Source organism: Lontra canadensis, unplaced genomic scaffold, assembly GCF_010015895.1.
Source record: "Lontra canadensis isolate GAN:19392208 unplaced genomic scaffold, GSC_riverotter_1.0 scaffold61, whole genome shotgun sequence".
NCBI classification, from domain to species: Eukaryota; Metazoa; Chordata; class Mammalia; order Carnivora; family Mustelidae; genus Lontra; species Lontra canadensis.
Genome location: NW_022631055.1, coordinates 8,084,868 through 8,100,029, shown reverse-complemented (window position 1 = coordinate 8,100,029; position 15,162 = coordinate 8,084,868). Strand labels below are relative to the sequence as shown.

General features: G+C 39.8%; 1 protein-coding gene across 1 annotated transcript in view; it reads left to right on the top strand.

Annotated features, from left to right (window-relative positions):
- MSH2 (mutS homolog 2) overlaps positions 1-6,255 on the top strand; it is a 77,168-nt gene extending 70,913 nt beyond the window's left edge. The window contains exons 14-16 of the mRNA XM_032877848.1: positions 730-977; positions 3,852-4,027; positions 5,810-6,255. Coding sequence (XP_032733739.1) covers positions 730-977; positions 3,852-4,027; positions 5,810-5,980 — 595 coding nt within the window. The 3' untranslated portion in view covers positions 5,981-6,255. The remainder of the gene's footprint in view (positions 1-729; positions 978-3,851; positions 4,028-5,809) is intronic.
- Positions 6,256-15,162: the final 8,907 nt, after the last annotated feature.

Below are 15,162 nucleotides of genomic sequence, written 5' to 3'. Positions count from 1 at the left end.
CGGTATAGTAATTGGTCAGTAAGCTAATATTCATAACTTAAGGAAATAAGCAAAAGATGTCAGTGGAAATTCACAGGAAAATAAATGAATGATATGCACATGAAGAACTTTTATATTCTTGGGGTTCCTGGATGGCTCCGTTAGATAAACATGCAACTCTTAATATCAGCTCAGGTCTTGACTTCACAGTCATGAGTTCAAGCCCCCTACTGGGCTCCATGCTGGGTGTGGAGCCACTTTAAAAAAAAAAAATACTATTCTCTAATTGAGGAAAAAAAAAATTCCCCTCCTTACATTTGCTTAACGAAGAGAAAAGGAAGAATGCTAATATCTGATGGGTAGGGCTGCAGCCAGCATGCTAGTTTACATGACCACCAGCTGCACGTCCATAACATGACACCCTTGACCCATCTTCATGCGGTATTCGTAAAGTCTGGGCTGGTTTGATTGGCAATAAGTAAATGATAGATGATTCAAAATTCTTTGATTACTATTGTGAAATTGGTAATTTTTACAAAAAAAATACTTCTCCATCGAGTGATGGAGTTTATGACTATGCCCATTTTCTTCTTTTGACTATTGAATTTTTTATATATGAAGATAATCTGGATTTTGTGGCACATCTTTCCCATTGTATTGTCTTAATTTCATTTTTTTTTTAAATTTCGTTTTTTTTTTCATTGTCACATATTATATCATGGGCGATTTTCATGTAATTGTGTGTTTCAGGTCTGCAACCAAAGATTCTTTAATAATCATAGATGAATTGGGAAGAGGAACCTCTACATATGATGGATTTGGATTAGCATGGGCTATATCAGAGTACATTGCGACAAAGATTGGTGCTTTTTGCATGTTTGCAACACATTTTCATGAACTTACTGCCTTGGCCAATCACATACCAACTGTTAATAATCTACATGTCACAGCACTAACTACTGAAGAAACCTTAACTATGCTTTATCAGGTGAAGAAAGGTGAGTGTATACCACTGGTATACTGTAAATTCAGGTGTGGCAGTGGGAAACTTACACCCATGACATCATGAATCATCATTGCCTTATTCTGAGTGAATTATTCATGTTTGTCAGAACACATTTACTTTTTTTTTAATTAAAAAAATTTTTTTCTAAGATTGATTTTACTCATTTGACAGAGATCACAAGTAGGCAGAAAGGCAGACGGTGGGGTGGAGGAGGCAGGCTCCCCGCTGAGCAGAGAGCCCGATGCGGGCCTCGATCCCAGGACCCTGAGATCATGACCTGAGCCAAAGGCAGAGGCTTAACCCACTCCCAGGCGTCCTTAATTCATAATCTGGGTACAAGGACAAGGTGCATTATATTTCTGTGTCTCACAGTAGGATGACAGTTATAGAAAGAATAACCCATACTCTTCAACATTACCACAGAAGGTTTTGTACCTCCATGGCAGCCTGATTCCTTGTCAAAGTAGATAGTAACAGTAATAAGCTTTGAAGTTCTAGGGCACTGTTACTGTTTAAGAAACCATTTATTATAATTACTTCATTGGAATTTTAATGGTGTATTACACAAACAGGTTCATTTATTTATTTTTTTAAAGGTTTTATGTATTTATTTGACAGGGAGAGAGATCCCAAGTAGGCAGAGCAGCAGGCAAAGATGGGACAGCAGGCTCCCAGCTGAGCGAGAACCCGATGCTGGGCTCAGTCCCAGGAGGACCCTGAGATCATGCTGAGCCGAAGGCAGAGGCTTTAACCCACTGAGCTGCCCAGTTGCCCCACAAACAGGTTCATTTAAAGATAGGGTTTCCACAGATCCTGAAATTGTTAGTAGTTCTCACATAGGGAATGACATGTTGGCATTCTGTCCTTTCCGAAAAGTGTCATTTTGTGGGTCTGGCAGCTAATGAGATTTACCAAGTTGATGAGACTAATGTGCTGTCAAGTTTTTGCTGCCTAAGCATTTCACCAGTCATTGGAATAGCTTTTTCAGATCGCTATCTGATTTTCCAAGAACACATTTTATTGCATCAGTTGGTTGATATAAGTACAAAAATATTTTTGGTTCTTTGATCCTTTGTTCTTATGCTTCAGTAGGAATCCTTTTGACTTACTCTGTTTACATTATTGTTGATTTAAAATATAGATACTTTTAGGGCCGCTCACCCTGCTTGAGCTTTCCTGTTCTCTCTCTGTCAAATAAATAAAATAATAAAAAATAAAATAAGATACAGATACTTTTAGTTGGACCTGGCATTTAGCATGAAGTTGAAGTTTTGCTTTTTGTTTTGTGTTTTGTATGATAAATGGGTTCAGAATTTGATTTATTTATTAGAGAGACCGAGCATGAGCATGCAAGAGGGTGGGGAGGGGCAGAGGGAGAGAATCTTTAGGCAGACTCTCCCCTGAGCCTGAAGCATGCTGTGAGGCTCCATCTCACGGCCCCATCTGTCCCATCTGCCCCATCTGCCCCATCATGACCTGAGTCGAAACCAAGGCTTGGATGCTTAACCAACTGAGCCACCCAGGTACCCTAAGAAGTGGGTTCAAAATTTTATTTTTAATTTGACACAGAGGGAGTGAGAGAGCGCACAAGCAGCAGGGAGAGAGAGAAGCAGACTCCTCAATGATCAGGGAGCCCAGTGAGGGGCTCGATCCAGGACCCTGGGATCATGACTTGAGCCAAAGTCAGACTCTTCACCAGCTGACCCAGCCAGGCTCCCCTGGGTTCAGAGTTTTGATAGACCAGATAACCTGAGGAGAAGATAGTGATATGTCTATGCATCACTATGGGTGTTTATCAGACGTTTGCTTCTGTTTTGTTTTTGTTTGTTTCTCTTAGTTGTGTGGAGTATCCAGCCCCAGAATGCATGGGCTATATAACTAGGCCAAAAAAATTTTTACAGTTGATACATAGTTGAGGCAAAAGTGGAAGCTCCATGATAACTCTGTGAGCATCACTTGTATTAAACATCTGGAAGGAATGTTATAATTCCGTTTATTTTCTGCAAACAGGGATGAAGATAAGCTACCTAGTCTATAAAATTTACTAATAATTTGGGTCCAAAATTACATTGTCATGTGTTTGCAGTAGTTCAGAATCAGAATAAGATTATGTAAGAATGGGGGGGTGCCTGGGTGGCTCAGTTGTTAAGCATCTGCCTTTGGCTCAGGTCATGATCCCAGGGTCCTGGGATTGAGCCCCATATCAGGCTCCCTGCTCAGCGGGAAGCCTGCTTCTCCCTCTCCAGTTCCTCTGTGCTTGTGTTTCTTCTTGCTGTCTCTCTCTGTCATAAATAAAATCTTTAAAAAAAAAAAAAAAAAGTTACGTAAGAATGGTAAGTAACTTTTCTAAGACCAGTATTGTAAATTTATTTAGCAAGTCAGTTTCCTGAAGTCTATCTAGAAAATAATCTAGGCAGATCTAGAGAATGGACCATTCAGTAATAAGCCGTATATTTTGAGTTAAATGCTCTTTATTAGTGACACACATTTATCTTGTTTTTTTCTTCATACTTTATTTAATTCCTCCCTTATGAAATGAGAAAACGTCAGAGGGATAATTGAGTTAATTTTTCTTCAGATTCTGATATTTGTCCAGACCTCTGAGGAATCACTATCAAGCTTTTTTTTTTGGGATATTTTTATTTTTCCCACTGCATTTGTCAAGGATAAGATAAAACACTGTGTGCATTACTTTCCACTAAAGGCTTAATTAAAATTCCTTCATCTAAGTTACTCTGAAACATTTGGCTAATGTATTTGAAATACAAATTAAGTTTCCAAATGACAAAGTGAGATGGATAAGTTCTATTTACATCAGTTGTTTTCTCTTTCTGCCTGCTCCTCACAACCCCCAAATTTCTTGTAGGTGTCTGTGATCAAAGTTTTGGGATTCACGTTGCAGAGCTTGCAAATTTCCCTAGGCATGTAATAGAGTGTGCTAGACAGAAAGCTCTGGAACTAGAGGAGTTTCAGAATATTGGAGAATTACAAGGATACGATGATATGGAACCAACTGCAAAGAGGTGCTATCTGGAAAGAGAGGTTTGTCATATTGTGTTTGTAATTATTTAACCCTGTGTTAGATCCGTCAGGTCCCGTGTGATGCTAATACTTACTTGATCATTCATTGTTGCCTTTCACTTTGATTTCTTTGCATGGCAAAGACTTCATCTGTAATCATTTTGATTTCTGACCAAAAGAGAGCAAGTCAGTACCACATTTAAAACGTAGGAGGACAGGAATGTTAGTCTAGGTTTAAAGTAATTCAAAGGAGTTACAGGTGTCCAGGCACTTTTTTGATTACTTCATAAACAAATAGGTCAAGTCAGTTAGTGGTATATTTACTCAGTTAATTGCTTAGTTAAGGGAATAAGAAAGAAACAGTTCCTGCCTTCCATTTCTCTAGAATCTGGTTGGGAAGATATTACTGAACATATCAAGGAGAGTCATGCAGTATATGACATGTTTACTCTGGACAGCTCTTTTTGGACAGGATGTTTCACTTCTCATGGGAGAAGTATATCTTAAGTTAGGCCTTCCCTGAGTGATGAGTGAAATTTAGATGTACAGAAAGGTACAGCTTATGCTCAACATATTTTTTTTTAAGTAGAGGGTAATTCTCTGCAATAATGAAAATAAAATTAATTGACTGCTGGGTCCCAGCAGCATTTACTTCTTGTCATGATTTTAGCTTTTACCAGTGAGTTTTTTACTTGAAGGATAGATAATTGTTGATCATTATAGATGATCGTGTATGATTTTTAAGCTAAAGGGTATAGTTTTGTCTTTTGTCCCTAGATAAGCAGGAGGAATGTGTTATATCTTGTTACTAGTTTAAGTTAGGGAGGTTGCTATAGAGTGCTCTTATTATCAGCACCACAGCTATTGGTGGTCTGGGGTTAGGTAGGCTCTTTTATGTAATCCCTAATTTCTAAATAGAGCAGAAACCATCTACTTTTGATAACATTAATTACATTGTCCAAAAAAAATACTAAATAAATTCTGAAGTTTTTTGAAAAAAACTTTAAAGGAGATATATAACTCGATGTTCAATCTAGATTCTGTCTTTATTTGAAAAAGAGTGCACTTGTTATTTAATAGAGAAATATATCTTCTTTACCTTACCATTTGGATATCTACCTGTCAACCCTTAAGGTACTTACTAGCAACTAGCTCCCGGTATGAAAAGCAGGCTTTTAGTTCTGCTTCATACATGATGATAAACATTTACATAGCACTTACCCTTTGCCAGGCACTGCCCTATGCACTTCCAAGCACTCTCCAGTTCTCCCAGTAGCCCTGTGATGTTGATAATACTATCATCCCCTTGTTATGAATGAGGAATGTGGGTTAAGGAATTTCCCCATGGTCACATGGCAAGTAATGGCCATGCTCTTTAGAATGCCAGTGATTGGCCAGTAAAATAGTAATTTAAAAATTCTGTCCATTATTTGAGTACTGAATTTTCAGTGACTGTTTATGCCTTATAGTATTTATAAACCTTGAATTCTTTTTTTCCCAGAAGATTAAGTTTATATATCAATAATGAAAGGTGAGGGATTGGGGGACTACTAAAATATTGAGCCCCTTTTCATTAGCAGCTGAAAATGTATTTATAAATATCCTTTAATGACTTGCTTTGGAGAAATACTGTCAAATAAGGGCTTTCTATATATTGGATAGTTCACACAATTTAAAGAATGTTCTTTGACTATTGGGTGGTGTGTTATAGGTTGAAATTTAATGAAACAATTCATTACAATTTATTTTGACTTTTTAAAAAAGACATTTTAAAGACTAATGAAGCATTCATATATCTTTCAGCAAGGTGAAAAAATTATTCAGGAGTTTTTATCCAAGGTGAAGCAAGTGCCTTTTACTGAAATGTCGGAAGAAAACATCACAATGAAGTTAAAACAGCTGAAAGCTGAGGTAATAGCAAAGAATAATAGTTTTGTAAATGAAATCATTTCACGAATCAAAGTTACTACATGAGAAAATCCCACCAAAGGAGTAAAGAGAATACTGATAAGCTGTTGTCTAGAACACTTTTGTATTGTTTTATACTAATCCTGTTTTCATAGTGCTGGCAATTTGAGACCCATGGGATATCAACTTAATAAAATATTTAGTAATACTTTGAGTACATTGTCAAGGATCTTTATTTTTGAAGAATGAGAGTTGTAGCTGAAGGATACTTAAATGGACATGGGCAGTAGGCAGTATGTTGAATTTTATAAATAAAGTCATGTAGTTTGTGGAATTTGAAATGCGTTGTATTTCTTTGTAATAGAACTTTTATACATGTTTCTTGCAAAATGGTATGGAAAAAGCAAGTTACACCCAAAGACTTTGCAAAACTAAAGCTTCCTAAAGCTAGAAGGAACCATGGAAATAATTTCCATTGGTCTCTATAGTGTTTATTGGCAGGAGCCAGGTTGACTGGATACACATTAGCCAAGGAATTTATTATAAACCTGGAGTGTGTGTGATCCTCCACCCTGTGTGCCATTCTCCCACATCTCTCTGTGGGGACACTTAGAACTCTGCATTCTAATAAAACCTTTCAGATTGGGAATGCTGATTTAGTCTACTTCTCTTATTTTACAGGAAAGAGTTGGAATGGTTAAGAGTGGCTAACCCTGTTGAATATGGGTGGGGAGGACCATCTTTCCATTAAATAGTGATGGGATGATGAGGTATCCAGATAAGAACAAAATGAAATTGGAGCCCTGCTCCATATATAAAAATGAACTCCAGTGAATTTTTGACCTACATGTATAAGCGAAACTGCAAAGCTTTTAATGTTTAGTTCTGTAGTTCTGAAGAAAATAATACAGGGAAATATATTTTCATGATAGCCTTGGCTTTGGAAAGGATGTGCTGGGTCACAGCACCATCCACTCAGCTATATTGAAACTAAGTGTTTCTTTTCATTAAAAGGCACCACAAAGTGAAAAGACTAGATCTGTGATGAGAGAATATATTGGTAATACATAAGATATCAAAGGATTTATTACCAGGATATATAAAGAACTACTATACAGTTACAAAGAAAGTCGTCTTTAAGAGTCTTAGTAAATACATTTCAGTAACAAAAAGACAGTTCATTTAAAAGAGGATCTGAAGAGATCCTTTTCCAAGGAAGATGTACACATGTCCAGTAAGCACATGAAAGGATACGGGATACCATCAGGAGATGCAAATGAAAACCACAGTGAGCTACCACTTCACACCCATTAGAACACCTAAAATCAAAAGTTGGATAACAAGTACTGATGAGGATGTGGAGGAATTTAAGTGCGCATACACTGAGAAATGTAGTTGGTATAGTCACTTTGGAAAATAGCCTGGCATTTTCTGAGTTACTATATGACTCAGCATTTCCATCCCTTAGGTATATATCCAAGAGAGATTTATCCACATAAAAACTTGCGCACAAAAATTCATAGCAGGATTATTCTTAATAACCAAAAAGTGGAAGCACCCCAATTGGCCAAGGCCAGTGGATGAATTAAGGAACATACAAAATGTGGGATACCTATACAGTTGAATATTATTTTGCCACAAAAGGAATGAAAGACTACTACATGCTACAACTTGGATGAGCGTCGATGGACATGAGTGATGAAGCCAGGTATAAGAGTGTATGTATTATATGATTCCATTAATATGAGAGTCCAGAATATAAAAAGAGTAGTTTAGCAGTTGCACATGGCTGGTGTGCAGAAAATGGGTAGCTAGGGTGGTGATATGATAGCTGAAGTTTCTTTTTGAAATGAAAATGTTCTAAAACTGGTGATGGTTGCACCCTGAGTATACCAGAAGCCATTGAGTTGTACACTTGAAGTGGGTGCATTGTATGAATTATATCTCCATAAAACTTGGTTCAAAAAAAGTTAGGGACTTTACCCAAGAGAAATCTAAATGGTCCATACACATGAGAAGGTCTTTGATCACCATTTAGAAAAATGAAAATGAAAACTAGGCTGGGTTACCCCACCCTCCCCTCCAGAAGGACAGTCATTTAAAGTGCGACAGTGCCAACTGTTGGTGAGGATGTGACATGACAACACTGCTGGTGGATATATCTAGTATGGTGAAAACACGCATAGGACCAAGCAGTTTCTCCTAGGTCTGTGCTCTAGAAATGCTTGGATGTGTTGTACTACGATGAGCATGCAAGAATGTTTGTGATAGACCCTACCTGGAAACAACCCAGCTATGGAAATGAACTACAGCGATACAAAACATCCTGGATGGAATCTTAACAACAATAAGCAAAAGGAATGAGAGAGAGGAATAATAGTTTTCTCCCCACTCATTCGTAGTTGAATAGTAGGTAAATACTGTTTGGTGGTGCATTCATAGGGGATGAGACTAAAGAACATGGAATATGGAAGTCACCAGAGTGGTTGTCTCTGGAGACTGGGGTGCTGAGGGGGAGGTGGCCCCTAATGAGGGTTCCAGAGTGCTACAGCATTCTGTCTTCCAACCAGGGTGGTAGTTGTGCAGGTGCTATTTTATAGTTACTGTTAAACTGCCATTATGTTTGTTAGGAGAGCAATGAAAATTTAAGACCCAATGGGCCCTTTAATAAAAATGCATATTTTAATTTACTGTGCTCTTTTTCATCATCAACAGTTTAGGCTGAATTCTATATCATTTCTTTTCTGGATACCAAAAGCTTGGGAAGAATGTAAACTTAGAAAAAAGTTAAATGTGGAAATTTTTATTGGTGACAAAATCATTTAGTCACTTCCAAGTGGAAGACTGTCATATCATTCAAAAAGCAATTTTAAAATTCCAGTGAAATATTTCATCCCCTACTTAGCCGGGGAAGAGTGTTTTTAGATTGCTACACAAAAGCCTGCATAAAACGGAAATCAGCCCACAGTTTTAGTTGTTAGCCCTACAAGAAACGGGGAGGGGGTGTTGATGCTAAGAAAACGTAATCTATCAAGCTCTGATGAATCAGGCGGCTTTCATTTATCTCAGAGATTTAGTGTTTAGTTGTAAGATGTTTTTGAAAATGAAAAACACGTAATGGAGCCCTTCAAGATATTTCAGACCTAAGCTAGGCTTATTACATGAATATGCTAATGAAGCAACCGGGCCTTCAATGAGTCTCCTTCCTTTTGGAATGGTGGATATAAAGCAAAAGACCGTTGCATTTAAAAATTTTAATTGTAATGTGGTTTGGGTTTTCTTCCCTTAGAAGTGAACTTGGATATTACCAGAGTAAAGTCAAATAGATACTTTCCAAGATTTAGAATTTAACCATACTGTTACCATGAAGTCTGTGGGCCACATAACCACGTTTCTGAGAAAATATATGGTTTTTGCATTTTTTCAAAAGTTAGCACTAAGGATCCATCCAAGATGCAGTTGTTTTTGTAATTAATTTTATTTCTTCCCTTAAAATACTGTTTTGAGTATAAAAATTGTAACAGAACAGAAGAAAGATGTTTTAGGATAGATATATTTAAAGAATAACTTTTTCCCCTTAAAATCTCAGTGTTCCACATACTAAGCACATCCTGTTAGACTTCTTAAGTATTAAATGCATCTTCTATCCTTGGTCTTTCTGCATTTAGCTTTTTTGGGAAGTATGTTTTTACCCACAGCATATGGTATGAGCTGCTGATTCAGTATTGAGTGGCTCTTTAAGCTTGTTAGTTATATTCTGTTGATCAAAATGGTATGCCGAACAGTCAGAAGAAAAACTGGTTCCTGGTCTGAAATAAATTAAACACTGTTAATCAGCTTCTGAAGAGGAACAAATGAGTAAAAGGGATTTTGTAAGGAAGTCTAACACTGCCTTCCCCGGTGCAGTGTCTTTGGGTGGGGGGTGGGGGAGGTATTGGGTGTGGTCAATGTGAAAATGCCCAGAGTGAGGCACACAGTTTGAGGCTAAAACTGGAAGTGGAGCCTAAATTAAAGTAATAGTTTTCTGCCTGATATTCCCCCCACTCTACTTCCCTTGATAGAGCTGCAGCTTTCTCTTAATTCTGCATTGGATTTATCCATGTGTCCTTCAGCTGTCTGTGGACACTGTGCGGTCGTGCTCACCGTCACAGAGAAAGTAGTTCCTTGTAGGAAACGTCTCGTCGCTGGTTGCTGGTAGCAATGCCTTCCTCCCTCTGCAGAGGGAAATGGGGAGACCTCGCCTTGCCTTTGACACAGCAGCTTCCCCACTTCCCTGGAAGCAATGTTTCATGGTGTCAGACAACATTCAGAACATGGTCCAAATTCAATGTATGTTAGCATATTTTTGCTTTGGCTTGTGGTTTGTCCAACAGAAGTGCCCACACACATCTTTCATCCAGCTCTGTGGGAAGTTCAGCAATGGCTCGAACAATATGGGATGTTGGGCTGCTGTCACTGGACCATCCTGATCTTATTTCTAGACTTGGTGAACAGAAGACCACACTGCTGTTGCCTTCGATTCACTTCAAAGAGGTAAAAAGAAATTATAAACTCCCTTAAACAGTTAAATTGAGGAGGAAAGGAAAATTCTGTCAGTGGACAATTCATTAGCTCTAACAAAAGAACAATAGCTATGAATCCCTTGGTGTTCGGAACCAACCAGTACGTTTAACCATAGCAGTCAACCTATATCATCCCACTATTACTATTGTGTTTATTTCCTAGAATCTTGGTGACACTTATAACTAGCAGTCAGTTTAATTTTACAAATAATCTTGAATGGAAATAGCTTAAAGCCAAATTAAGCGTAGTTAAATCTAGGACAGTAACTATTTTCAGTTCAGCCACCAATCTGAAATTTCAGTATGCGTTGTCCATCCAGTAAGATGTATTTTTATTTTCTCCATCTTTTCTTCACATAATGATCAGGACTTCCTATTTAGTATCAATTTTAATGTGATATTTTATTATTAAACATTGTGTGGCTGAGCCATATCATGAAAATGACTTTCCACAATGAATCCTGAGTATTTTAACCTGGAAGAAGAATTTGGCAACATTAAATACTTGGTGGGTATCTGAAAGGACAGGGTCCTGTGCTGGTTCCACCAAAAGCTCATAGAGGTAGGCACTTCGTCTGTGCTCCACAGACAAGGACACCTGACTTGGCCGGGTCACACAGCCAGGAAGTGGCAGAGCGAGGATTTGCGCCGCAGGAGCGTGTTCCAAAATCTGTGCTTTTTTTTCCCCTTTCCATTTAGATACTTAAAATATAGTTAGGGATCTGAAAGGCACACTGGTGATAAATTTAATCTTTCTAAATATTATTTAGTGTTAAAACGAGTGGTGTAGGCAAAGGAATAGGAGTTAAGGAAAATCGAGGGAGGTGTGCTGCAGATGTGAGGCATTTCTAATTCTGGGGTGGAAGCCGGCACTCCTGTGGAAGGCTTCTCGTGGCAGCTGGGGACACAGCAAGAGGGCTCCATCTGCGAAGGCCCGGCTGCCCGTCGGCCGCCATCTAGGGCTTATTAGCCTGGGGACACTGGGCAGCTAAGAAGCTCCTACATTCTTTCAGATGCTTACCCATCACCAAATGCTGCCATCTAATCAAGTGATTGCACTGTACTCTGGACAAAAGATTAGGCTGAAATGAAATGAGAGGGTTGGCCAGAAGCCTGCAAAATGGGGGAATAAAATAAGAAGTCAGCGGCCTTGCTAGCAGGACACTGAAGCCGGTGCACTCAGACGTTCTGATCACTTGACTTGCGGGGTATAGGTGTCCTTTCTTGAGCTGGGAATGTTTGATCCAGCCTCTGGGGAATAGCCAGAGCGACTCTCAGTCAGTCTGCTCCTAATCCGTTCCTAGTGAGTAAACTGATGACTCAGCCTGCACAGGCCCGGACATGCGGCTGCGTGAGAGCGGCCAAGTGGCATATCCGGACGGCTGTTGCAGTTGCTTCGTCCTTGCTTTGCCGCGTAGCAGCGTGACTTGAAGCTGGCCCTCCTCGGATAGCTCTCCCCTCATCTTCTGTAACTTAAAAGGACTGGATTATTAGAGTTCTCCAATGCCACACCCCCAGGGCCAGGCAGGTACGGGGTACAGAGGGTAGTGGGGTGAAGGCTAATGCCAACCTAAAGGCATTCAAAAGTTTAGAAATGCTGCTGACCAAGAGAATGTCTTTGCTTTTAATTTTGTCCAAGGACTGCCAGTGTGTGTCCGTTGGGGCGGTCTAATAGTTTCTGATTATATGAAATGGATGTTGCACACTTGCTGAAAAGGGGCTCAAGCCTCTGTTGTAGTCTATGCCGGTACCCCAGTTGCTACCCCCATGGGGTCCCGTCCTCCTTGCTCCCTCTGCAAGTACCAGGCTTCTGATCCAGCTGGTAATTCTCTCATCAGGAACAGCACACTTGGCTGCTTTATTTTCTATTATCAGCTGTGATCTTAGCACCCAAGTATGTCGAGGTGTAGAAATACTCATTGATAATGCTTTTCCCTGAAACTCTTTTGGTGGTTCCTTCCCTGGAAGGAAACTCTTGGTGGTTCTCCCATGGAGAAAAAAAGACCCAGTGAATTCCAAGGATGTAGAATGGGGAAGGACCTATGGTTACCTGACAAAGGAAAGGCTAGGTGGTTGGATCAAAGCAGCACTTCCAATCTCCATGAGTTTAAGTCCAGGTTTTGGGGAGAGTGAGGGTGAGGACATAGAGCAGGTTGTGTGACCTTCGGAATTCGCTCTGACTTAAGTAAACTTCAAATTCAGCAAATTCAGACAGGAAATCCTGGAGGACAGGAATCCCTGGAAAGCTAGCCTCCTGGGTCTGCGTGTAGTGGAGGAGTTTGGGGTTCAATGAATAATAGCTACAAAGAAAAAGTGATTGGGAAGAAAGGTGGGTGGGATTATTAACTCTGGGAATATCAAAATTTCACTAAAAAAAAAGTAAATATATACTGCCCGTTTCAACTATGAATCTTGCTCATTTAGTCATACTAATTTATTAAGTTTTTAACTTCCAGTCTAACAAACAGTGTCCTGTTAGTTTCAGGTGTACAATAGAGTGATTCAGCAATTCTATGCGTTACTCAGTGCTCATTATGTCAATTTTATTTAACTTTTGAAATAATCAGCTTTTGGTTTCCTTGATTTTTCCTATCATTTGTCCATTTCCATTTCACTAATTTCTGCTCTGTTTTATTTTATTAAGTTAATCATAATAATTTAAACACCAACAAGCAATTTAAGAAAAATAATTTTTAAAAATACATATATTTGGGATAAGGAAGGGTGTAAGAGAGGAAATCTGACATTCTTTCTGAAAGGTAATGTCTCAAATTGCAAAATAAAGAAATAGCAGTATGAGCATGTTACAAAAAGCATGGAGACAAATGCCAGAGGATTCTAAGAGCTGAAGGCAGCCCCCTCTGGACAGTGAGCAGGACAGCACTGAGAGGGGGGACTGCCGTTTTCATTATGAATCTCATAATACAATTTCACTTCTGAAAACCCTCTTTTTCTTTCATGTAAAAGAAATCTGGAGGTAGAAAATCTCAGTACTGTACTGTGGTTCCATGAACATCAGGGACCCTGGATTCTTTGAGCTTGTTTCTGTACTGTGTGTGACATCTCTTCTCAAGGCCCTCATGGCGCAATACGACCACCAGGGCTCCAGCCAATGCACCCATACTTCAAACAGCAGGAAGGAGGTGCTTAGGAGGATGTTCTTGCTAACTTTAAGGAAATGGAGAAGTGGTACACATTGCTTCCACTTGCATCTTCTTGGCCAGAATCAAGTCACGTGCCTGTGCTGAGGGAGGTGGGGAACACCGTCTTTAGCTGTTTGCCCTTCCTCATTGGGGCACTTGAGCAAAACTCGTTTTGAAAAGTGTGTTTTAGGAATGGCAGGGGATTTTTAATTTGGTGCTTGGTAAACGCTTTGGGATAATGCTATTTCCTCTTCTTGCACCACCTTCGAAACTGCCCCTCCTTTTAATATTTATTTCCTCTCAAAGTGTCCTTTGGTTTCTGTTCTCCTTCCTGTGTAATAACTTCAGATTCTACTCTGTTCTGTAATCCTGTTTCCACTGAATCCAGCTAAGCTCCAAATTCAGGAACTTGTCAGTTTTGCCCACAGTCTTGAGCATAGTAGGCATGGAATAGGTTCTCAGGAAATACCTGTGTGGAGAGTATAAGCTCCGGGGGAACCCAGCTTATCAGCCCCTTTGAGCATGGACTCCAGGTTGCCCCATGTATACCTCTCCCTCTGGGCTGTCATGAAGGGTGTGAAGCCCTCGGATGTGGGCATGGCTAGAACAAAATGACCTTCCACAGAACAGACTGGGAGAGTGTTGAAGCCAAAATGCAGAGCTGTGGAGACGGGCCTTGAGTCTCATGGCTGGTTGGTGGCAGAGCTGTCTGGATGGTGGGTGGGCCTCCCGACACTCAGGCACCTCTTCAGACCACAGAACTCAGTCGGACACTGATTTCAAGGCAAAGCCTCATCACACAGCATCATTAAGAAAACAGAAATGGATAATAAATTCTTATGTATTCGGAAATTGTTCCTCTCCTCCCCTCCTCTTGGGATTGATTAGCTTAGCTGGAAATAATGGACCTGAAGTGATTACCAGGTCTAAATGGTAATTACTGTTCTTGTACCTTGTTTATCGACTTCCGAAGACTGTAATACTTATTAAGAGGATCCTTTTCTCTCCCCCACTTCCCACCAGTTTTGTTTCTTTTTTTTTTTTTCCCTTAGTGTTGAGAACTGAGGAGCCAGAAAATAAATGAGCTGGAAGAAAGAACAGTTTCTTTTTTCTAGGAGTTGTGTCATATTTCTAAAGGGCAGCGCTGTAAATACCGTCCTCCCCTCGGGGAAGGAATCGTGCTTCAAGGACACCTCACCGGAGAACACATTCCAGGGGAAGAATGGCCAGTTCGGGACTTAAACAGACAATTACACAGTCAATGGCCGAATTCCTGCCTTCCCAGATTCTCGCTGACAGAGGCCCGGGGTCACCTCATAGGGGTTTCTTTGTTTTGTTTTTGGTTTTTTGAGGCCATCTCTGCTTTCTTCTGACTTTTTTCAGGTATTTGTGGCTTGCTTAATGATATTATCCTTCAGACTGCTTGAAATTAATCCATGCCTGTCTCTTGGTTCCTTCTTACATAAAGTGGTCTCCTGTTTGTCCTCTGCTGGCCTTGTGGTTTCGAAGGCAGCCAGCCCTCTGAGTCTCGGGCTAATGAGCA